The 25,523-nt window shown below is 47.0% G+C and overlaps 1 protein-coding gene across 1 annotated transcript in view; it reads right to left on the bottom strand.

The window, feature by feature from the left end:
* NUP210L (nucleoporin 210 like) overlaps window positions 1-25,523 on the bottom strand; it is a 444,253-nt gene that overhangs the window by 270,108 nt on the left and 148,622 nt on the right. The window contains exons 20-22 of the mRNA XM_078668895.1: window positions 15,351-15,479; window positions 7,081-7,208; window positions 4,829-4,961 (exon numbers count right to left, since the gene is read on the bottom strand). Of these exons, the coding sequence (XP_078525021.1) occupies window positions 4,829-4,961; window positions 7,081-7,208; window positions 15,351-15,479 (390 nt within the window). The remainder of the gene's footprint in view (window positions 1-4,828; window positions 4,962-7,080; window positions 7,209-15,350; window positions 15,480-25,523) is intronic.

Here is a 25,523-nt window from a genome sequence, read left to right on the forward strand (position 1 = left end):
GATGCTCAGGCTTGTTTTTTCGCCCAGTCCAACCCTGAATGTAAGGCCGAAATTTGGAATTATCACATACACAACTCGAACCTACCGCCATTAGTGGGGAAATACCCATGAACAAAAACAGGAGCTTCACCAAAGGTCAGCCAACAAGTGAGTCTGATGGTTCAATCATTTCAGGCTGGGAGCCATGCTGGTAGGAAATAAATCAGCTTTGTGCAAGTGTATGAATATAATACCAACCGTTGGTCTGTGGGAAAACTAGCACCTTGCATGTTTGTTTGAGAACCAGAATCCTTAATATTAATACAGGACCAGGGGATGCAGGGAGATGTAAATTATTCCGGAAGAACAAGAGATCAGACCCACACACTGGATGGGCTCTCTGATCACCACCACCCTGAATCCATGGTGCAAACCAAAGCAACCATTATAGCTCCCAAATCCTATGCTGCTCTGTCTTTGTCTTTCAAGCCTAGTCCATATGCCTCCTAGTCCAATGTCTTCATCTCTTGTTTGCATGCATGTTTCACCAAAGTTTCTGTGTCTCCCTTTTAAGACGTCTGTGACCTGACATTGCAGTGACTTTGTTTTAAAGTGTCGAAGTATATCAGTCATCCAGTTTCTCTGCCTCCCATCCTATGCATATCCTTGTATCTCTCTCAGTGTCCAGCCCAACAGTTTTCTTGCATACCAGTGTCTCCCAGTGTCTTCGGTCCTAATGCCTGTCTTCTTGCCTAAGTATATGCCTCTTCAAGTGTGTGTGTCTCTGAGTCTGTGATTGGCAGTCCAGATGTCTTTGTTTCCTAACTCTAGTGTACTTTCCCTGGTTCAAGTGTTATTCTTCCCATAGCAGTTGTCTATTATGCTTAGTCCAGTTACCTGTGACTCCCAGTCTAGTCAGCCTTGTTTCGGAAAAAGTTGGGGTTATACGCAAAGGATCTAGTTGTTTATACTGCCAATGTTGGCCAAACTTTGGTGCATTTGGCGTCGGAAATAAGACACTTCGGCCAGTTTTCAGGGTACCAAGTTAACTCAGATGAGACCGAAATAATGTAGTGGAATTGTAACTGGACAGGGGGTGCAGAGAAAGAGGTCATTAGGTATCTAAGAATATTGGTAGCAAAGGATTTGAAGAAAGCAACATAAATAAATCTGTATAGGGTGGCAAGGGACATCAAGCACAATCTCACCAAATGGAACAATCTCCCACAGACGATATATGGTCAGGTCAATTTGGTTAAGAAGATGATACTATCAACGCTTACCTTTCTATTATATACCATTGCCTTGTCTTTTGATAAAAAAAAGATGGTTAGGAGAATTCAGGGTGAGATAAGTAGTTTCATCTGAGCATTGAGGAGGGTAAGAGTAGCCTGGAAGAAGTTGAGGAGAAAACTTATTAAGCGGGGTCTTGGTCTACCAGATATTTAGCTCTATAGTTGGGCCTTCCAACTGAAGAACAGTAGATTGTTTCTTGGGTCAGTAAACTCTTGTGCGACTGGTGAAATATCACAATGTAAGACAGAGGTTATATCTAAGTTTGGGTTCTTGTACAAGTTTGGAGCACCAACATTCTTTAAAAAAGTAAGGCTGAAGGTTTTGCAACAGCAGAGAGGAAGTGGTTTGCAATTAGAAAAATTACTGGCATTCCATACCTCGGCAGTCTAGCAACTATGTGGAATTCTCATGGGTCCGCAGATGTTTTGGTGATTAACTGCATGGTGGAATCAAGAAGGACAGGGTTGCAAGGTGGGGGGACTTGTGGTATGAAGATAAATATCTATCTTGGAAACCATGGACAGAGCGAACAGAGGGTCCAATCTTCAAAAACTTGCAAATAACTTCCTGGTTAAACACTCAAGAGGCCCTTGTGGCTGAGATTTGTCAGATGGAGAGAGACTAGCAAAGTGTCGTCCATAGGAAGAAAGAAGTTTCAACTTGATACTGCTATCTAGTTTCAGCCTTGGACGAGATGCTGAAGCCTCCATACGTAAAGTGGGCGAGGAGATTGGAGATCTTCATAGCCGATCATAAAAATGATTGTACGGCACAGTAAAATCGGCTGCACTTAAGAGGAACCTTTTCTTTACTATTCAGAGGTTCTACTGGACCCCCCTGAAAATGGTTTTGGTTACAAGGAATGAAGTATGTACCTGTAAAAGATGTGATCAGTGGGAAGCGGGCGATCTGGATATGTTCCTGGAATGTCTGACTTCGGGTACTTTTTGGCAAGGTTTGGGAAAGGGCCTGATATCCGTGTTCAGTGCTGCTATTAAGGTAAGCCATGGCATCAATGAGACAGGGGGCTTTGAGGCCATGGATAGCTCCAGCAGGTTGCCTTTTCTTATAGTTCTGGTAGCAAGGAGGGAGATCTGTAGGAAGCGGCTGCAAGTTCACTCCCAACTACAACAGAGTGGTTTGCAGCTGTAAGGCAGCTATATGTAATGGAAAAAACAGGGCGAGTCAGAGGCTCAGATAGGCTGTGGGCCCCCCTAGAGTCTCAGGAATGGAGGCCATGGAATCAAAACATCCATGTTAGTTACTGAAGCAGGAGAAGGTGCTCCCAGGCACAGAAATGGGATTCTTGCCGATTTCTCCATGTTGGTTACACTTTTTGTGTTTCTGGGGTGATATAAGGACCAAAAAGAAAACAAAAAGTCCAGTTGTGTGTCTGTCAATATAAGTGCTGCATCATGCATGTACCTCTGTCACAGTGCAAGTCTTACTTTGTAAAAGCCTCACAGCCCCAGGGCCAATTTCTTCCAGACCTAGTGCCTGTGTCTTCAGGTCCCAGTGCCTGGGGCCAAGGATTGCAAAAATAATGGTATTGCTATGCATAATAGAGGGTTGTTTGTAAAGGTGCCTCCTGTCTGAGCAAGGTGTATCTATGTCAGGGAAACAGCATATTCCCTGTAGGTCAAGCAACCCAACTGAGTTTTCTGAAGTTATCTAGCCCCTCTTCCTCCAATTTTTCATAGAGGCAGTAAGTAACTCAAATGATGACTAAATCTGAGTTAAAGGACAATGATGAATGATAAAATGATTGAGTTACAAGATGGAAGATTGCATTGATAGAACTCAAAAAGATTGATGAATAATGGCTTTAGGTTAGAAGGGACTAGGGGCCTAGCTGATCGATCAATTATTAAGAAGGTAGAAGCCAGGAACGATCTCTGGAAATTTATGTAATGGATCAGGGATTAAGGAACCAGAAACACAAGGGATAACTGAGTTACATTAATGGCCTGGTCACTGCCCTGATGGATCTTGGAGTGGATGTCCCGAAGGCAGGCGGCCGTCATCCACCAGTTCTTTTATACACGGACAACGCCGTCCTCATGTAAAGGGTCTGCAACACCTGCTAAATCGTTTTGTTATTTATATGCACCGTCTTGACCTTCCCACTAATCATCTTAAATACCACGGTATGGTGTTGGGCCCCCAGAATACTAGATCGAAAAGTTATCGGTCAAGGGCCATTCAATTTCCAGCGTTGAGCACTTTTCGTGTTTAGGGATCCTTTTGCATTACAAACTCTCCTGGCAACCTCTTTTGAAGAAAAATGCCATGACGTTTAAATCGGCCATCAACGGGGTTGGTCTCTGGCAAGGCGTATGGGTCATAGCAATGTCAAGGCGATGCTTATAGTTTTTAAGGCCAAGTGCATTTTGCTGGCCTGTTATGGCTGTGAAATTTGGGGCTATGTGCCCTGTCCACAACTCCAGGCTGCAGAAAACGCTTTCCTGAGAAGCCTTCTTAAAGTACCAGTGAGCAACGCCTCTGAGATGCTTCACGGGAAAGTAGGACTCAGTTATATTGGTTGTCCATCTGGCTGAAAGAGGATCTGTCTCTTAATAAGCTAATCATTTGCAACTGGACAGCCTTGGACGGCATGTTGAGTGTTCCTTGGTTTGCTTACTTTAGGTGTACTTTTAATTCTCTGGGCCACCCAGAGCTGTTTACTGATCTAGAAGGAATAGTTAGGCAAGATAAACCATGGTTAAAACAGGCATTTTATGAAAGGGCTGCTGCAGAAAATGCTCTATGCATCATTTTATCATGGTAAAAACTGTCACTGGAATGGAGCCCTATTTACTCCTGGAAATGTCTAACCATCATCGCAGGCTTTTACCATATTTTAGGTTTAACATGTTTTATCAGCTTCCTATTACCCAAGGGGTCTTGGTGCAAAGTTTCAGACCTATCATTGTTTTCTTGTGATGATGTTTCTCTCTCTGACTCCCTCCACCTTTTCGTGGTATGTCCTACATTTAATCACCTACATTATAAATTCATATGCCCACTTCTTTTGTCAATGGATTTCAAATAAGTTAGGCAAGCATTTCTTTTTCTGCAATTGCTAAAATCCCCTACCATCTGTTTTTATTTGACTCGTTATGATAGACGAACAAAGATTAAACAAATGACTCGTTAATTATCCGGGGTTATCAATGGGAGGTGAATGTCAGTATTTTATTGTTTTTTTAATATAATGTTTGGGCTTTGTCTCATTTAGCTTTTTAATGCTGCGATTTCATCAGTTTGTCATAAAAGTACTATTCCCTTTTTATCTATTTGTTTATAAATTGTAGCAGAATTATGTCCATGATTTTCTAAACTATGTATTTTATTTTTATACTTTTGTGATTTTCGGGAAAAATCGAATAAAGTTTTTACTTACTTACTAACTGAGTTACAGGATTGCACGGGATGGATTAAAATTAGAGGATCTCTCAGGACACATGATTTCTAGGCTAACATACAGCCAGGACTCAACACCCACCAGAACAAAGCAAGAAGTCACTCAACAGTTGGACCCAATTATTCTTACTTCAACTTGCCGAGGAATGGAGGTGAGTATTCGTCTAGCCTTGTCTCGTGCAGTGACTATCAGCGTTGTCTGACCTACAACAATTGCTTTAAGTAGAAAGCTTACACAATATGCGTCTGATGCCTCCACTGCCCTGCAAAAAAACAAAATGTGTTTGTTCCATAAGCATTGGAGATTGCAAAGCATACAAAAGCATGTACAGCACACTGTGCAAAGGGATTGCTTTACTAAGGCCAGATAAAATAGTATACCATGGCTAACTCAACAGCAGATCAGTTCCAGTACAAGGGGTGTCATGCAGTTCATACTAATCCATAGGATCTGCGAGTTTGTTAGAGAACATAAACTAGGGGTGCCTGGACTGATTCCGGACACCCTGGCAGGATATGTTGGCCTATAGACCAGCTAGCTCACAGTGCCACAGTAAGCCCCTCTAACCTTATCAGGGACCGAATGGTTTCTGGCAACCACTGGACATGACAATCCTGACCCCTCAGGGATCGTGGAAACAGATCTGAACTGTTTGCTCAGTCACTCGTACTCACTCTTTCTCAGAGAAATATACGGAACACACAGTGGAACGTTTTCAATATATTTATTGAACCAACTTTATTCTTGTATAGAATACGTGTGCTGCAATAATCAGTAGACAGAAGCATATGAAAGTGATTACAAGCACCAAAAGCATAAATAGTAGATATAGTTCTGCCACGGTGCAAAAACAGTGTATATATGCAGGCATATAACAAGGTAGTAATCTGGCTTACTCCTACAATCTAGAACCCTACTCTGAGTATACCTAAAGTGTGTGTTGGTGTGAAGCCAAGAATCCCCCCTAGGGGCGAGCCAGCCCCATTACCTTGTGAGGTGTGGTGAAGTTTCAGCATGCAGGGACCCGTGGTGTCAGCTGAAGTGCCTCCTCTGCTACTCTATCGGGATGCTCATTATTTATAATAGAAAGCAGCCTTGTAATGTACGTGTAGATTAGCGATGTTCTGGATATATAGATAGCTCTGTCGCCCCATGGTAAAGATAGGACAACATTTGTACATAGTGCGCAAAGAGGCCTAGTACATGATGTTCGAGACATCATGATAATGTTGTGCGAAGCTGGATATGTAAACAAAGTGGCTTCAGCGTAACTAATCCAACATTGTCGTACACGCAAATATGTGCAAAAGTTCACTGCTGAAATGTTATTGTGAGGACAATGTGAGACATAAGCTGCTTCGCTACATGGGCCTAACCCGAGAATATAACAGGGAATACTCAAGTATGAGAATATCACTGGGAGAAGTTCAGAACATACATTAAAGTGAAAATAATCAAATATTTACCTTAATGTAACAATATAACAGCATACTGACATCATGAGCATTGCAAATGGATACACAGAACATTTATACCAAAGTAAGAAAAGGACCAGCAGTAAAAATACATGTGAATACAATGGGAATGTGAGCAGCATACTACCTACATGAAGATAGCAAGGAGCCCCAGAGTATGAACATTATGACGTAACAAATGGATACACGGAGTATATAAACCATGTTTACAACAAGCGATAACAATAAGAGAAGGGGGTTACCTACATGGCGGCAAAGTATGAATGACAGTAGTATTAACTGATGTCAGGGTGACAAGGGAATAAGAAGAACGCTAACAGAATGGGCAAAACTGTTTCTTACTTCAACTTGCTGAGGAATGGAGGCATGTTTTCATCAGGACTTGCAGGTGCTTAGCAAAGAGGCAAGGTACTAACATTAAGGCAACAAAGGGATAAGTGGAGTGCTTTCACAAGAATAACCAGCTCTCAGCATATGCACCAGCGTAAAACAGCATAGATCCAAAGAGTTAAAACAGCAGTACTACGGAGGATGTGTCAGGGTAACACATAAAGCAGCAAAGTATTTACATAAAGACATATAGGGGATACAATACAACATTGTAATACAGTGATGTAAGTACTTGAATAAAGGTAGAAAAGGATACACTCAGTATCAGAATAAGAAAGGGAAACAAAGAGTACTTACACGTAGAATGAAAGTTGATAAGGTGCTTCCATTAAGATGGATTTGAGAACATATTGTTGGTGTAATAGCTAAAGAACAATAACACTTAAAGGAGAACAGTCAAAGGGCACACTGCATCAATATCAGTGTCACAGGAGATGCTGCATCCTTGTTTAACAGAATAGCATTTCAAATTGTGTTCATACCCAAGGGCAAAAGCTAAAGAGAGTGAGTACTTACAGGAGAGTAATGATGGGAGTTGCTGCCTGAAGATGGAGATCCATACTCTTGAAATATTTATTTGTAAAAGGGTGTATATAAACATTCAGTACCCTCAAGTTGACTGGAACCATTTTACCAACTTCAACCTAGAATATAAAAGAAGGGACATACCATGATAATCACCTGTTTAGCAGTGATACATTTCTACCATTTAAACTTCTCAGGCTACCTCCTCCCACGATATCCCTCTCGGGACTTAAAAGTTTGATTCTGTAGTAGGGGATCTCTGTTATAGTCATAATCTAGTGAATAGTCCCGCCCATGTGCGTGGACCCCGGAGCAATCAAAAATAATCTCTTACAGTGTCAAAAAATGCAGAAAAGCATAGACACTTAAGAGAGAATTTAAAGACAGATAATGCAGCCTAAAAAGGCTACACTGTCCAGTACTTCAACTAGAAATTCCACCATAAAATCCACAAAACAGCAAAAGCCTGTACAGATTTCCCTTGCTTTACCAGCAAAATCCCTCAGGAATGATAGAGAGAAGAACCTGGACAGACAAGCCCCATAGGCTGCCATTATGTGGCTCAAAACAGGATACTGTGCCTTTAAGAGAATCTTCCAGAACCTTCTCCCAGTATCCCAGAATGCATAGCAGGTCCAACTTAGTTTCAGTTCTTTTTTCCGGCTCCTGCAAGCAGGACCCTGGAGCATTGAGCTCTCCCTTTTCAAGGGTTTTGTTGGTGTTTTCTCACTAAATTCGATTTTGTGTACTTTTAAAGTACTTTGGTGACTTTCTTCTGGGTTTCTGCACTCTTTTATTGTCCATAATGCCTGCATTATTCGATAAATGCCCGGAGTGCTCCAGGAAGAAGGCCAAGTCAGACCCCCATGAGGTGTGCATCCTCTGCCTTCCCTCTTCCCACATCCCAGAGGAGTGTGTGATCTGTAGAGGCTTCTCTGGCAGGACCCTGAAGGACAGGAGGAAGATCAGACTTCAGGGACTTGAAGAAAGAAGACTGAAGGCTCGAGGTGGGTCTGGAGGGGCTTCTATTGCCCATGCTGAGGCCTCTGGGGGGCTCCCCAGGGGCAGGAAGTCCAGCAAACGTCCAAGATCTCCGTCTGGGTCGGTTGCCATGACCACGACATCGAGAGGACGGTCCACGGCCAGTTCCCGGTCTCCCCAGGGCTCTGGGTTGAGCAAACGTCGCCCGTCGACGTCGAGGGACTTGCACAGGCCGCAGTCGAACCCGGTGTCGATTTCCTCGTCGTCGGCGTCGAGCGGACGGCATCGGAGGGCCCGGCGTCGGCGCTCGCCGTCGAGGCGACACCGCCGTTCGCCGTCGAGGCCGCCGTCGAGACGGAAGAGGTCTCCGGCGCTGAAGACGTCGACGTCGAGGCGATCGAAGAGGTCGACGTCGAGGCGTTCGAAGAGGTCGCCGTCGAGGCGATCGAAGAGGTCGTCGTCGAGGCGGTCGAGGTCGCCGTCGAGGCACCAGCGACCGTCGTCGAGGTTTAGAGGTTCGTCCATCTGGTTGGGGTCGACGTCGAGGCATAGAAGCCGGTCGACGCCGAGGAGTGCGAAACGGTCGACGCCGAAGGGCCGCTCGACGTCGAAGGAACCACGGTCGACGTCTGAACACCGGTCTTCCGCGTCAGGGGGCCGTAAGGACAGGCCGAGGACTGTGGGGGGCTCCCCGCAGTCAGAACAGGATGGTGGCTCGCCGGGAACGGCGTATTCAGAGGTGTATACACCAAGGAAGACTGTTATACAGCCTCCTCCCCCTCCTTTGCCTAGAGGGCCTCCTCCGAGGACTGCGACGCCTCCTCCGTTGCCTCCTCTACCTGCTCTTCCGTCAGGACCACAGGCCCCGGTGCCGGGTGCTCCTCCTCCGGTTCCACCGAGATCGGTGTCGATGCCCAACCTTCCGACACCTCCGAAGAAGACTCCGAAGTCGAAGGTTCCTCCTAAGCCCAAGACGTCCGACCCGGGGAAACCGGCGGAGCGTCCCAGACCCAGGAGATCGAGGTCACGCTCAGGGAGAAGGGACAGATCTAGGAGTGGACATGGATCCTCCTCGAGATCCAGACATCGCCATAGGAGGCATCGGTCCAGGTCCCATTCGGCCTCTGGGACCCGTTCGTATTCGCCTACATTGTCGGATTCACCGGAGACGAGGGTGTCTCCGATAGATGACATTGGCACGTTCCAGGAGGTTCTCCTGAGAGGGGCGGCGAAGTTGGGGATCAAGGTGACGGCCCCTACGCCCACAACTTCTGTGATCTTCGAGACTTTGCACACGAAGCACCTGTCTCGCCCCCTACTGCCTTTGGTGCCAGGACTGGTCGAGCCGGCGGAACAGCTTTTTCTTACGCCGGCGGTGGTGAAAGCGGCTCCCTCCAGGCTTGTCAAGAAGTACAGGGCTCCTGAGTCGGACCCGCCCTTCTTGCGGAAGGACCCAGTGCCTGATTCAGTGATTGTGACGGCGGCTCAGAAACTACATGCTACCTCCCCGTCCTCCACTGTGCCTCCGGATAAGGAGAGCCGCTGGATTGACTCGGCTGGACGGAAGGCATGTGGCACGTCTTCCACGACAATGAAGGCCTCCAGTGACTCGGCGCTGTTAGGACGGTACGACCGTGCACTGTGGGACTCCATGGAACAGTTTGTGGACCTTGTCCCGCGGGACAGGAAAGAGGACTTCATGGAGATCGTCCAGGAAGGGATGCTGGTTTCGAACCAGGCCATCAGTGCCGCGGCGGATATCTCCTTGCTGGCCGCTCATGGATACTGCCACGGTATCAATCAGAGACGCCATGCTTGGCTCCGGCTGACGTCGCTCAAGCCTGAAGCGCAGCAACGAGTGGCTAATCTGCCGTTTTCCGGCGACACCCTCTTCGGGAAACACGCAGATGACGAAATGGCCAGGATGAAGGCCGAGGCTGAAACCCTGACGGCTGTGGGCTTGGAGAAGCCGAAAGAAAAGAAACCTTACCGCCAGTTCCAACGGCGGTTCGGGTCGCAGGGTAGAGGAAGAGGACAGTCTTCTGGGCAACAACAGCAGCAGCAGCAGCAGCAGCAACACAGAAGACCCTTCCAGAAACGTCAGAGGGGTAGAGGTGGACAGCAGTCCTCTACCGCGAACAAGGGCCCGGGCTGGGTCTCGCCCATGAGCGGTTACTTCCCCTTCATCCGTTACCCGCTCCGGTGGGGGAAGCGTTCAATTTTTTCTGGCAGAGTGGAGAACAATTACTCAGGACAAGTGGTTGCTGAATATTGTTTGTAATGGATACAGTCTTTGGTTCATCAGCCCTCCTCCATCGATTCCTCCGGTCCGCTCGCAGTATCAACTGCGCGAGCTCCAGGCGGAGGCCGACATCCTTCTGAGGAAAAGGGCGATAGAAGATGTACCTCTGTCTCAAAGAGGAAGAGGTCTGTACTCCCGGTTCTTTCTGGTCCGAAAAAAGGACAAGAACGAGTTCAGGCCCATTCTGGACTTGCGACAGGCAAACAAATGGATTCGCAGAGAAAAGTTTCGCATGCTGTCGTTGCATCAGATTTACCCTCAGCTGCAACGGGGAGACTGGCTTTGCGCCATAGACCTGCAGGATGCGTACTTCCATGTGCCCATTGCACACAAACACCGGCAGTTCCTGCGATTTCAAGTCGGCACCAATCACTATCAGTACACGGTACTTCCGTTCGGGCTGAAGTCTGCGCCCCGGACGTTCTCGAAGTGCATGGCAGTGGTAGCGGCACACCTGCGGAAGAACAAGGTGTTTATCTACCCATACCTGGACGATTGGTTGATCAAGGCCTCCTCCTTCTCGGAAGCTCGAGCACACTTCCAGAAGACGTGCGTTCTCTTGAACAAGCTGGGGTTGCACATCAACATGTCCAAGTCTGTCCCGACTCCGGTCCAGTGCATCCAGTACTTGGGAGCCTCCATCGATACGCTGTCGGCAAGCGTGTCTCCTTCGGAAGAGCGACGTTTATCACTCCTTCGGAAGGCTCAGGCTCTCCTGTCCGCTCCATCCACGACAGTGAGGACGGTGTCTTCTCTGCTGGGATCGATGGCTTCTTGCATCTTCCTGACGCCACATGCACGGCTGCATATGAGACCGCTGCAGGAGTGCTTGGAGGATCAGTGGGACCAGAGGAGAGGCTCTTGGGGTGACAAGATACGACTGTCTCTACATGCTCTTCAGTCTCTGAAGTGGTGGTGTTCAGCGGAGAATCTCCTCAGAGGGGTTCCCTTCCACAAGGACATTCCCACTCAGACTATCGTGACGGATGCTTCTCTCCTGGGATGGGGAGCGCACTCCGGAGAACTGCAGATTCAAGGGACGTGGTCCCCGTCAGAGTCCACGTACCACATCAATTTCCTGGAACTCAGGGCTGTTCACTTGGCGCTGAAGGCCTTTCAACCGTCCTTCCGGACCAACTCTCTGCTTGTACAGACGGACAATACGACCACGATGTATTACCTCAACAAGCAGGGGGGCTCGAGATCGCGCACTCTGTCTCAGGAGGCGCAGGCGATCTGGCATTGGCTTCTGGCTCGAGGAATCTCGATAACGGCCACTCATCTGCCAGGTGTGCAGAATGTTCAGGCAGACGAGCTGAGCAGACTGATTCAGGAAAATCACGAGTGGGTCATAAACGACGAAGTACTAGGAGAAGTCTTCGCAAGGTGGGGCACTCCAGACGTAGATCTGTTCGCCACCGCCGAAAACAGCAAATGCCGAGACTTCGCCTCCAGGTACTTCCAGCCGGGGACGCTGGGGAACGCGTTATGGATCAACTGGTCGAACAGCTTTCTGTACGCTTTTCCACCCATTCCCCTGATTCCAGCGGTTCTCATCAAGCTCTCCCAATCCGGGGCGAAGATGATTCTGATTGCCCCGGAATGGCCCAGACAGTGGTGGTTCACGGACCTGTTTCACCGGTCTCTCCTTCCTCACATGAAGCTGCCGTGCAGGCCGGACCTTTCCACGAAGTTCGGGGGGCGGATGGTGCACCCCAACCTCTCGTCTTTGAGTTTGGCGGCATGGCTCCTGAAATAGTGGAATATGGCCATTTGAATCTCCCAGCGGATTGTATGGACATATTGAAGGAGGCTAAGCGACCTTCCACTCGGACTTCTTATGCTTACAAGTGGAAGAGGTTTTGCATCTGGTGCAAGTCTAAGAACTATGACCCTATGACATGCAAGGAAGATGTCATCCTTCCATATCTGCTACATTTGGCGCAGTCTGGCCTTAATGTCCATTCCATTAAGGTTCATCTGGCTGCTTTGACTGCCTACAGGAAATGCCCTTCACAGACTTCCTTCTTTCAGATCCCTGTGATCAAAGATTTTTTGGAAGGCTTAAAGAAAGTGTTCCCTCCTGTCCAGCTTCCTTCGCCTTCATGGGACTTGAATGTGGTGCTGTCCAGATTGATGAAGGAGCCTTTTGAACCTATTCATAAGGCTTCGTTGCAGCACCTGTCCTGGAAGGCGGCGTTCCTCGTGGCCATTACATCGGCCCGCAGGGTGAGTGAAATTCAGGCGTTGTGTTGCCAAGAACCTTATACTGTATTTCATGCTGCTAAGGTTGTTATGCGTACTCACCCTAAGTTTCTTCCCAAGGTTGTTTCTGATTTTCATATCAATCAGACTATATCTTTACCTACGTTCTTTCAGAATCCTTCATCTCCAGCGGAAAGGTCTTTGCATTCCCTGGATGTTAGGAGGGTGTTGAAATTTTATCTGGATAAAACCAGGGATATTCGTAGGTCAGACCAATTGTTCATCAATTATGGATCTGCCAGGACGGGTCTTGCGACCTCTAAGCAGTCTATCTCTAGGTGGATTGTGTCCTGCATACAGCTGTGTTACCAAAAAGCTAATAAGACCTTAGGAGGTAAGCCTAAGGCTCATTCCACCAGGGGCAAGGCTGCCACGACAGCGTTGCTCCGTAATGTTCCGATTGCAGAAATCTGCAAGGCGGCCACTTGGAAGTCGGTTCATACCTTTGCTAAGCATTACTGCCTGGACACTGATGCCAGGGCAGACGCTCAGGTTGGGCAGGCTTCGCTGCGAAATCTGTTTGCACAGTAGTGGCGTTAATTCTGTTTTCTCCACCGCCGCTTTGGTGTGGGGAGGGGCTTGCCATTCTATTCACTAGATTATGACTATACACAGAGATCCCCTACTACAGAAGGAGTAGTTTCTGTCCTGTAACTCCAGTTCTGTAGTAGGGGTATCTCTGTTATAGTCATAAGCGCCCTCCCTCCTCCCCGGTGGAGAGAGACATTTTCCTTTATGGAATGCTACAGGTCTGGCGTGTTACGCCTTCAAAAAGAACTGAAACTAAGTTGGACCTGCTATGCGTTCTGGGATACTGGGAGAAGGTTCTGGAAGATTCTCTTAAAGGCACAGTATCCTGTTTTGAGCCACATAATGGCAGCCTATGGGGCTTGTCTGTCCAGGTTCTTCTCTCTATCATTCCTGAGGGATTTTGCTTGTAAAGCAAGGGAAATCTGTACAGGCTTTTGCTGTTTTGTGGATTTTATGGTGGAATTTCTAGTTGAAGTACTGGACAGTGTAGCCTTTTTAGGCTGCATTATCTGTCTTTAAATTCTCTCTTAAGTGTCTATGCTTTTCTGCATTTTTTGACACTGTAAGAGATTATTTTTGATTGCTCCGGGGTCCACGCACATGGGCGGGACTATTCACTAGATTATGACTATAACAGAGATACCCCTACTACAGAACTGGAGTTACAGCACAGAAACTACTCCTTACGAGCTACCACATGGCTACTGCTTATCATGATGCAGCAGAACCTTAGGTTTTTACCACACATACGTTCAATATGGACCTTCAAAATATCACCTGAAAGAACAACTTTTCGTCATTTTTTCAATCGAACAATGATCTCCGACTAGGGCTGGTCGCCATTCAGATACTTCACTTCAGTTTGACTAGGGAGGCTTGTGTATCACAACAGCATGAACTGAACCAGCTGCTGGCAGACTATAATGATCCAAATTTTGTAGAGCTTAATGTTGGAATTCAGTCTGTTTCCAAACACCCTTATTTTGTTAAAGAACTAACAAATTGGGAATTCAAATGTTCTTCCAAGGATGAAAGCATTTTGACCACTGCTAAAAAAAAAAGGATTTGGAATATATGTCTCCTACTGCCAAAGTCATCAACTGAGCCACTTTGTCCTGAAATCTGTCCTTCGAGATTGGCAGAGACGTTCGTATTCTGGGCACATAGGTTAGATCCTAGACATGGAAGAACTTCTATAGGGTTCCAAAAGCTGCTAAAAAGCAGACACGCTAAGATTTCTTAAATGTCATATCCTTTAGGTGATCCTTCCACCAATCTGTATATTGGCATTGTTCCTGTAATGGCAGTGCACATGCTGTAATTGTATAGAGAGAAACAACTTACAGAAAATATAGCTATAATATCAGTAAGGCCTTGCATCACAGCCTGCTACATTGCACTCTAGAAAACAACCCCAGGTCTAAACCTTTTTCCAAGAAGCAACCTGGGTATATCAAGAGGAAAGCAAACAATGGTTACCAAGGATTTATTTAAACAGTTATAGGAATTATTTTCAATAGATACCAAGGGGCAGATCCATAGTATCGACAAACTCAGTAAGCAAATACAATGTATTTTCTGGATAGCAAATATCATTGATTTATTATACTGACACTCTAGAATCGACAACAACTGGTTCAATTCAACATATTAATAATAAATGTAAGTATGATTTGCAGATGTTATAGTGCTGATGGTACACCGGGCAGTGAATTGTGGGAGAATAAATGTACACAGTGCAATAATAAAAATACAGGTGGACAAAAATGTGCTACATGTCAGGGATTGGTCTCTGAGGTTTTTGAGGGAAATTGTTCCACTATATCCAGTACTAGACTGGATATCAACGCTTTGATCCTTCTGTGGAGAAGTCCAAGTCTCCTCAGGAATAAAGGGAAAATGCCTGCCAGTCTATACCATCTGGATGGTGTTCATAACTATTGTACCAAACAGCAACATGTATTAATTCCCAGGGATAATATTCACAAAGTATTTCTGCAGTACAACTAAACTACAATTAACCACATGATAGACACCGAGGCAGGGCGCCATCAATGTCTGTGGTCTTCACAAAACAATGTACACCTGGCTCACAAATTGAAACAAATAATACTCCTAGCGTTAGGCACTTGATGTCTTGACTTGACCAAAGACCAAATCCCTTAACCACCCATAGACTCACCTTGTCAATGAAGTCCAACTCCATCTCCAATATATCTGACACACTTATATGCACTATGACTGGACCATAAAATGCAAGGCACAAATCATGAACTGCAATAGTTACAGTCCCAGGATTCAGTGGTGTGACCTGTAAGCAAAATATGGAGGCACAACACAGACGTCATCAATGCAACATTGTTATTCAATTTCACAAACATTAAAATTCACTTTGAATAGCTGTATTTTTCTTTTATGATTCGCCCACCATTAACCATTTTCCTATTATTCAGTACAAAATGTGTGCTGTATTTTATCACAATATATTTCCATCGCTCACATTCACATGTCCTAATCTGGTAATATATTTACCACACCCATTTCCTCCTATGTGTGCATGCGCAGACACACAGACACAGACACACTCTCTCTCTCTCTCTCTAATTCAGTGATTATTCCTTGTCCACACCCCATTACCAGACACTATCACTCTCTTTTCCTCTAAATAAATTAATTAATAATGTAATTCTTATTGTACTTATGGCAGGGTCAGACTACGTACCTTGAACACTGTAGACAATTACTTCGGGTAGTAAGTTGGCTTCCATACTTTGCTATAGGCACGCTTTCCTCTTTGCAACTTACACCTCTTTCTTCTGGCTTTCTACCTGACTTATTCAAGCTTTCCATACCCACACAAAATTTCTCCTTACTACTCTCTGCTTTGTCTTAAACTTCATTTTAATTTTATTTTTTGGATATTTGATTGATTTTTAAACATGTAACAACCAACAACCATCAGGCTCAAAATGTAATGCACTCTCATGGACCGTTCACAGCTTCTCAACAATAAACACCTTATTCTTCCAGTTTGCTGCTATTTCCTATTTTACTATCAGCAACATATGAACCATTAAAGTCCAATAAAAAAAATGTCACTTATGTTTTATTGCCATTTTAGTGCAATCAAAAAAAGAAACATGGCATAACATATTGTCAAAGAAGAAGGCATAACACATTTAAAAGAAAACAATAGTATAAACACCATTCCAGGCAATAGTTATACAGCTTAACTCAAATATATAATTCTCACTGTAGACTCATCTCACTTGCGCTCCTTTAGTGCCTCGTAATAAAATGCTATACCTTCCAGGTGGTGTGGAATGTAGATGGTGGGTATGTCCTTAAGCAGGAGACATCTTGGGGTAACGTGGAGATCAGGGAGTGATGGCGGTGAAAGATCGCAAGCTTTTCTAGCCTCTCACTTGCAGGGCTCGGGGATGTGACAATAGTGCCCATACATAAATAACGGGATGGCCGGAAAGGAAAAAAAAAGTGAACCAATTAACAAAACCTTGTTTGTGTGCAAACTAGTATCTCGGGGGGAGGGGTTGTCTCATCTGTAGGAGAACAGGGTTGGGGTCCGGTGCAAGGGGGGAGGGCTGGTAGGAGGGGTTAACGGGCAGGGGAAGGTCTCAAGCCCGGTCACCACTATGCGGGATATTGAAGTCCAGGCAGGACATGATGGCAACTCGCCAGGGGCTATCCCAATGAGGGCTCCAGCCCTCTCACCACACGTCAAGTGGCCACTACCTATTCTTCCCAGTCCCTGGATTCCTGGTTACCTGCGATTGTGGGGGATTCTATTCTTCCACCAACTCTGACCACAGGGTCTATGGGCCTACGGTGCACTCAACGTGCCTCCTCCCACTTCAATGCTCGTTCCTCAGCACAAGCCCATAATGTGATGCCCTTGACCCAGGTGTCCACCCGCCAACTTCCAGGCCTAGGCGATGCGTCTCCTGGCCAGCACCAGCGCTAAGCCAAAGAACCTGTTCCTGACCTTCTGTGGTGTAGGCCTGGGAAAGGCGCCAAGAGGTAAATATCAACGGTATTTGTAAGTGATCTATTCAGTGTTCCATTAAGCTAGAGGATAACCTCGTCCCAGCAACTGGTAAGCCCGCGACAGCCCCATGTCATATTTCCAAAGTCAGAATCAGGCGCCGTGGAGCAGGTACATCCCCCTAGCCTCACGCCATAAATGGTCCTGAGTCTGTGTGGAGTCAAGTACATCCTATGGTTGTAACTACATTGGATGTATTTAAGACAAGAGATATGGGAGCCCATCTGGGGGTAGGCCAGAGCCCTCCCCACTCAGCGTACATCAGGTCCTGCCAAGGATCTGCTGTCGAACGGGCCCATAGGGCATCTAATGGTGTCCTGGCCAGACCGTTCAAAGACCTGTAGAACCAGGTGACCAAGTGACTGTTAAAAGACACCATGAGTTTGAGGTTCCGTCTCACCCGTGCCCCAAAGGTCCCAGAGTGTGTACGTAAGAGCCTCATACATGAGAAATTGCCCCAAGGACAGGCCAGTCTGCTCTGACAGTTCCCTGAGTAGGATCAGGTGGCTGGCATGGAAGCAGTCACTCAAAGTTACTAGCCCTGATTCGGTCCAATGGCTCAACTGCCCTGCTAAGAAGAAAGTGCGGGGATCCCAATGGGGTAACCCCACCAATGGAAGCTCAGGTGCATAGGGTGTCGTCCCCCCTGACCATTACCTGCATCGCCGCCAACAGTACAATGCTGTAGATAGGAGTAAACTTGTGGGAGGAATCTTCAAGGTAGTACTGAGCAGCTTGGACAACAACATCCGCTGATTGGGTTCAGTGCCCAGTAGGCCAATCCCTGCCGAACCGACCCCATCCAGCCATCTGGTGACCCGCTGTAGATGTGCTGCCATGAAGTGTAATTTAAAATTTAGCAACCCTAGTCTGCCCTCAAAGGAGGAGGGAAGGGAAATCCTGTGGTGACCGCAGTCCCTGATGAGGATGAAGAGAGTGACCAGCCGCTTGAACCAATGTGCGTGCACTCTGACAGGAAGATTTACAAATTGGAGGTGCATGACCATTTTAGTGAGCGATATGTGCAACATAATGGGCAGCTTGAGAGTCCGCCAAAATAAGACACATGACTTGAGCTATCAGAGTGCCTTTCCCTGGTTGCCTTCATGCAGGTCTGGAAGGTCATAAAAGATCCTTAAAGGAATGCTGTGCCCAGAATATATCCAGTAGGCAGGAGGTGGGTCTGACAGCTCAATCAACTACTGAAATTAAGCATGTCTTGTCTCAGTTCACTCGGACGCTGAAATCCTTACGGAGCTGCTGCAACTGGGGAATGTACTATCCAGCATTCTGTAGATATTTACGCAAATCAGCTGCATAAAGGGAGATGACATGCACCATGTCATTCACCGCAATGCCCCACCCTGCATCCTCCACCCAGAACCACTCTGCCAGTGGCTCAATGGCAAAGGCGAACAGCAGGGGTGACAGTGGACAGCCCTGTTTATTTATTTAAAACATTTGTAAAGCGCGAACGAAGGCCCAAGGGCATCTCGGCGCTAGAGAACTGCTGTGTTTAACCCAGGGAGGCAGGAAGTAGGAAGGTTAAAAGGGATCAGAGGTTAAAAAGCCAGGTTTTAAGATTTTTTCGAAAGGACCAGAGGGAGGTGCTGGCCTTAATTGAATATGGGAGTGTGTTCCATAATTTCGGTGCAGCTACTAGAAACCGCCTGTCACCCCAATTGACAGTTTTGGTTCGGGGGACCGCCAGATCAGATGAATTGGAGGAGCGCAGTGTTCTAGAAGGGCAGTAGGGAATTAAATTTTGAGTGAAGAACACTGGTCCGGCATTATGTAAGGCCTTGTATGTCAAACACAGTGCCTTGAACTTTATCCTCTTTTTCACTGGGAGCCAGTGAAGTCGCCTTAGAGTTGGTGAGACCGATTGGTATTTAGCGATTCGCCCTAGGAGCCTTGCAGCGGCATTCTGAATGGCCTGCATTTTAGCTAGCACTCTCTCCTGGGCACCTAGAAACAGGGCATTACAGTAATCTAGGGTAGAGAGAACCAGGGCGCTTACCAATGTTTTGGCATGATGCTCAGGTAAAAAGGGCAGAATTTTTTTTATAAGCCGGAGTTTGTAGAAGGCAGAGGAAGAGATCTGGTTGGCATGAGGCAGGAAGTTCAGACGATTGTCGAACAGTACACCCAGGTTCCTAACCTTGTCGACCGGATCTGGAGGCTGGCCCATAGACGACGGCCACCATAAGGAGGACCAGTCTGGGGAAAGATTGCCGAAAATTACAACCTCTGATTTTTCAGAGTTCAATTTCAGGCAATTATGGGCCATCCAGCTGCCTATTGCCTGCATGCCTTGGTTAAGCATGTTGGCTTTTTGTGGCCCATCGTTCTTAACAGCTAGGATCAATTGGGTGTCATCTGCGTAGGACGTTAGGCTCATCCCAAATGCCCTGATGACTTTGGCAAGGTCCGACACATAAATGTTAAAGAGTGTCGGACTGAGGGATGAGCCCTGGGGAACTCCACATGGTAATGACAATGGGGAGGACTCGAAAGGTCCCACAGTGACAACCTGGGTCCTGTTAGCCAGGAAGGAGGCAATAAGATTTTTGGCGTTGCCTCGGAAACCTATACTCTCGACACGGTCGACCAGAGTGGTATGGTCGACCGTGTCGAAGGCCGCCGATAAGTCCAGTAGGATCAGGATGGCAGAGCCTCCTGCATCCCGGATGGATCTAATATCATCTGCCGCCTTAACCAGAGCGGTCTCAGTTCCGTGACATCGGCGGAAACCAAACTGCGATTCGTCGAGCCTTTTGTTCTCCTCGATAAAGAGAGAAAGTTGGGTGTTCATAATTTTTTCCACCACTTTCGCTAAGAATGGCAGAGTGGCAATGGGCCGGTAACTTTTGAGTTCTTCTTTATCAAGGGAAGGTTTCTTCAGAAGCGGTTTTATAAGTGTTATGTCCCGAAATACTTTATAGGCTTCGGAGGATGTCTGTCCTGTCCGAACCCGCGCCATCGGGTGGGTGTACAACAGGCATGCACATTTTATCCAATTAGCAACCACACCTATTCACAGCATGGTGATCTCCAAGAAGTCCCACCATACCATATTAAAGGCCTTCTCAAGGTCCACCGACATTATCATGGAAAGCAGATTATCAGCCACATCACGATCATAAAGGCCCGACGTAGATTGAGGGATGTATTCAAGGTTGGTATGAACCCATTTTGATACGTGTGGATCAGGTCCTGCATATGAGGCAGCAACCGGGCAGCGAGCATTTACTAAGTAGTTTAAAATCAATATTTAGCATAGATAAGAGTAAGAGTCGGAGACCGTCACGTCTGGAGATCCTGACGAAGGCAAGGGTACCATCAATGCCTCTCTGGTTGTAACCAGAAGTATCCTGGCCTCATATACTTGTGCATACATCTCCAATTTTGGCAACAACAGTCCTTCAAATTATGCGTAGAACCCCGAGGGGGGTCCATTGGCGTCTGGGGGATCTACCTGTCACCTTGGCTTTAATAGCACTTCTAACATCCCATACAGTGACCATGCCACCCAGCTGGTCCCCTACGTCTGCAGGGAGTCTAAGAAGGGCTAGGTGGTCCAAAAAAGGGCCACAGGACGTTAGCAAAACAGCCTCAAGAGGTCGGTAGAGGGAAACATAATAGTCTTGAAACACCCCACTAATGTCTCACAAAGAAAAGAGGGTTACCCCGGCAGGGGTCAGCAGATGAGGGATGGGGGCCCCTATGCCTTCAAGGTGTACCAGCCAGGCCAGAAGCCGTTCTGATAAACCCCTCTCTTGATGCGCCTGGCTCACATAGTCCGTATAATTGTGACATATGAGTCGTTCCAATGCCACATTATACTGTTCCCGGGCCTCTAACAGCTGCAGGAGGGCTCTGTGGTCAGGGCCATGTGTATTATCATATTCATTAAGAGTATCCTCCAGTCTCGTGATTTCCCCTCAAGGTCCCTGCGTATGCGCATTCATTGGCCCAGGCAATGCCCCCTTACCACCAGTTTAAACGTTTCCCACTCTAACCCTTGGTACGACGCCGTCCAAGGGTTCATGGCAAAGTATTGCCTTACTTGGTCTTCTAAGGAGGCCCAGAAGGTGGCGTTTGCTAGAGCCGATGGATGCAGCCTACAACTAGGTATTATGGAGCGCTTCTTGGTTTAAAAATGAAACCAAAGCAGATTTTACAGAAGGATACCCTGCAAAGAATTATTGCAGGGGTCTAGCATGATTTGTAGGGGTACAACTTGACTTAGAAATCAGACAAGTGGGCATGATTAAGGTGCTTAAAAAAGCACCTGCCTCCTATACAAATGGGTAGTCTCATAATATCTCAGGCTATGCAATTACTAGCTGATGTTTATGAAAAAACATTTTAGCTAAAACTGCAACTTTTATTGGTATAATGAACAGCTGAATGAGTTTGATATAAAATAAGATATTGCTGTTAAACCAAATTTTTAGCCATTTAATACTGAAAGGGAGACTATAATAAATCTGCAAGCGAGTGCACTGTGCCTAGGGAAATATTTTTGCACGGCTAAGGCTATTATACGATGGTACTACTGTTCGCAATGCATGCGTCATCGCAGGAAGAGAAGAATGACATTGAATTGAACATGAAGTGCTTATGCATGTTGTAGATCTTTTAAAGGTGTTTGCCTGTATCTCAGAGTCTTTTATGCTGGCTGAGCTAATAGCATGTGTCTTTATAGCAAGTGGCTAAGATAAAGTCAGTATCCTTAGAAGGTAGAACCTGATGTTTCTGTCTTTCAGGCCAGTCTTTAATGAAGAGAATACATGGACAGATGAGGACAACATATATACAGAATATATTGAGGGTGGGAGAAAGAACAAGCCCAATGCACTGGGGAATATCAGTCGGATGAAGGAAACTAGTGTGGATGAAGTGCTGCAACCAGAAAAGGTGTTGGTTAAAAGTCAGTGGCAGTCTAGGAAGAATAAATTGGGTCTGATTGAACTCTGTGGCCATGTGGAGGCAGCACTGAATGTATTCAGCAGATTGGTGTTTCACTGCAAAAGAGTATGTTTTGGTTTGCTAAATTGTTAATAAGAAAATCACATATGTGGCACTTATTAAAGAGTGAAACAGATCAAAAATTATGAGATGTATTAGCTCACAGATAAGGACTCTGGGGAGTTGGTTAATTGATCTGCTCGTTCCATGAAGTGGTTTGGTGTTCAAAACAGGGGTTCTGGTTGTAGCAAAACATGCAGATACTTTCTAGACCCTGGATAGATCTCATGGGCCCACTGAAAGCGTTGCCAGTAAAGCAGAGGCATGAAGCTGTTATGATTGATAAGTATACACAGTGGGCACAAGTAAGTTGTATGATAGAGACCAGTTCCTTGGCACACATATATTCTTCTGAGAATGCATTTATTAGGAAACAGTAATCTGAAATAATAGAGAGTCATAGAGTGCACTTTGTATCAGGAGCATACCTTGTATTTGGAAAATAAGGGTCTAAAGCATGTGCCTTACACAGTGTATTTTCTATGAAGCATTGGACCAGTAGAAAGGCTCAATAAGGTGTTGAAAGATGTATAAAGTTGGTCATCAATAGTGGGTTTGGTGTGAAAGGCATAGTTAATAAGAGAAAGTGAGCCAACAGCATCATGTTGTGTAGAGAGGCTAGAGAGAATTGTTAAAAGTGAGGGCATGGTCCACGTTGCAGAAACTGTTATGAATAGAAAATGTCATATGAAGAAAACTGGGAAAGGCATATTTGCAAGTAGTTGCTCCAGCGGAAGGAAATGTGATGAGAATTACATGGATATTGCAGGTTGATGACTGGGAGAAGGTGAGATTGCTAATCTCCGTGCAGAAGGGTCTGTCCAGGTTTTCAAACCCCTTCACATGACTGAGGTGAGAGAAAGCCTTTTGAGAACTGAGGATGGCTGCAGGTGGTACCAGCATCATGCAGCAATTCTGGAGAAGAGTGGTAGGGACAAGCGAATTGCAAGGTAACATCATGAATATGATACCAGAGTGTGGTGTTGATGCTCTGTGTAAAGCTAGAGGATAATCATGAATAGTTGTATTGTGTCTGTATATCGCTGTATCAGTGAAGTTATGGAGTACAATGGATGCAGCGTGTAGAAGAAGTGGAATGTAGGTAGTGTTGCATGCGATGCCTATGTGGGAATTAGGAGACAATTTTTTTAACTGAAACGGTGCCGAGGTCCGGAGGAGAGTACTCAAGAAAGAAAGAAAGTATATGTTGAAACTTACCGTTCAGGTTTGTTCTGCTTTCTATCGCCCCACTGAGACAGGTGTATCATAAAGAACTGCTACATTTTGAGTTTTTTGTATTTTAGCATAATACTTGACCATTTTCTGAAAAAGTATCCAAACTCTGAGCCATGTTTCCATGTTGCAACAAAGTGGAAGCCACCACTCTAGAGTGGAGGCTACTGAATGACATTTCAGTCTTGGGAGTACAGTAGCATGGTGTGGCAATTCAGAAGGTGGTTTGGAGGATAAAATCATTGACAGTGAAGATAAGATATATTTATAAATTCCTTTAGTAGGAACACCTCCTGCTAAATAGAAAACTGTTTCATACTTTGGGTTTTATCCTGGGAGAACAATTTTCCAAGGACTAAGCCAAACATGGACCTCTTTCTTGACTATATGAATTAGTGTCCTAGGGCCAGGTTCAGTGGTTGGTGGTAATAGGACATTTGCCAAAATTGGAAGATGCCAAGTTCTGCGTCACCAATCTAATTTGCAGGTGTGGGAACTGCTCCGTTTTCAAAGGTGTTGCCACAATACATTTGCCTTCTGAAACATCTTGTTCACTGTGAAACCGGTGGATGACATGGCACTGGGTGGTCAGCTTTTACAGTGCCAGGTCAGCATTTTATTTTTTTTTACTGTCCAGGACACCACACTCAGGATTGCGGTCCCTCGGCAAGCAAAAAAGAAAAATATATCTAGACACTGGAAAATCTCCCAGTAAGTGACAGGTTTGCCGGGGGCGTGGCCTGGAGCCGTCGATGGTGGACGTGTGATTCTCCAGCTCCGTCCTAAGCCCTAATATACTAGCTAATTATCCTGCATTCCCCTGCCTGCAGCTCACCTGATTTCTGCATGTGTTGTCTCCGGGAGCGAGCGGCGTGGAGCGGTGAGGTTTAGCCCCCCCTGGATCGCTCCTCCGGCAGATTCCAACGACGGAGCCTGGTGCGGCCTGCAAGCCGGAGTGGAGCCCCGGCCTCAAGTGATCGGCCTGGCCGGCCTACCCCCTGCCTCCTTCGCGGTCTGATTGGGACCTGGGATCCGACTTCTGCTGTGTTACCAGCCGGGACTCCGGAGTGCGGTGAGGTGTCCCATCCTGACCCGGGCCCCTGCCACTGCCCGCCCGGTCACTTCATTGCGGACCGGCTGCCCTGCTGCGTGGCCCTTCGGGACGTGAGCCTACTGCCGGGCCGTCCCCCCCCCCGCCCACCCACGAGGCCAACGAGACTCCAGCACTCCACTACAAAGACGGGGACAGAGGTGCGGACGGCACACACGGTCCGCTGCCACCACCTCGGGACCGGCTTCGCCCTGCGCTGGCTGACGGGGTTGCAGTGTGGGTCGGCCCATCTTTAATTATAGCCTGCGCCATCTTGCCAACACACCGGGGCTTGATCGGACCACCCGGACCACGACACTCTCGCCTGCCCCCGAGTCGCTGACCGGAGGACCTGCGGCACTACCCGGAGTGGCACATTTTACAGACTCACGAACCCCAGGTACAGGGGTCTGATAAGGGGGGGTGCGACGCACGCTTTGGCGCATTGGCACGGCGCTACAACCCCGTCCCTTGCCGCGCTTCCGGCAGATGCGACGAGCCCTGCAGCGGCCTGGACCCTTCCACCTCGCCCCCCCCGACCGCCACTACGGGCCGGAGGCCCTCCCTGCCTGAGGAGACGCCGGGAGCACACCGACCCACCCTGCATTGATACCTCGCCTTGACGGCCTGCACTGTCCCTCCCAGCCCTGGGTCTTCCCTACATCCGCCCCCACCCAACACGTAGTGGTCCCCCCATAACCACTGCTGGACACTCGGAGGGACTGCGGCGGTCTGCTGCATCCACCACAGCGCCACCCTGCTAACGAGATCCATGGGCAAAAACAGGGACAAACCTCGGGGCCAGGGCGTTCAGGCGGACGTGCAGTCCACGGGCTCTGACGACCCTCTGGCCTCCTCCAACATGGAAATCATTCCGCCAACCGGAAAGGGTTCGCAGGACGCCAAGCTAGATCTGATCCTGAATGAAATACGCG

The sequence above is a fragment of the Lissotriton helveticus genome, chromosome 12 (assembly GCF_964261635.1).
Source record: "Lissotriton helveticus chromosome 12, aLisHel1.1, whole genome shotgun sequence".
Classification (NCBI taxonomy): Eukaryota; Metazoa; Chordata; class Amphibia; order Caudata; family Salamandridae; genus Lissotriton; species Lissotriton helveticus.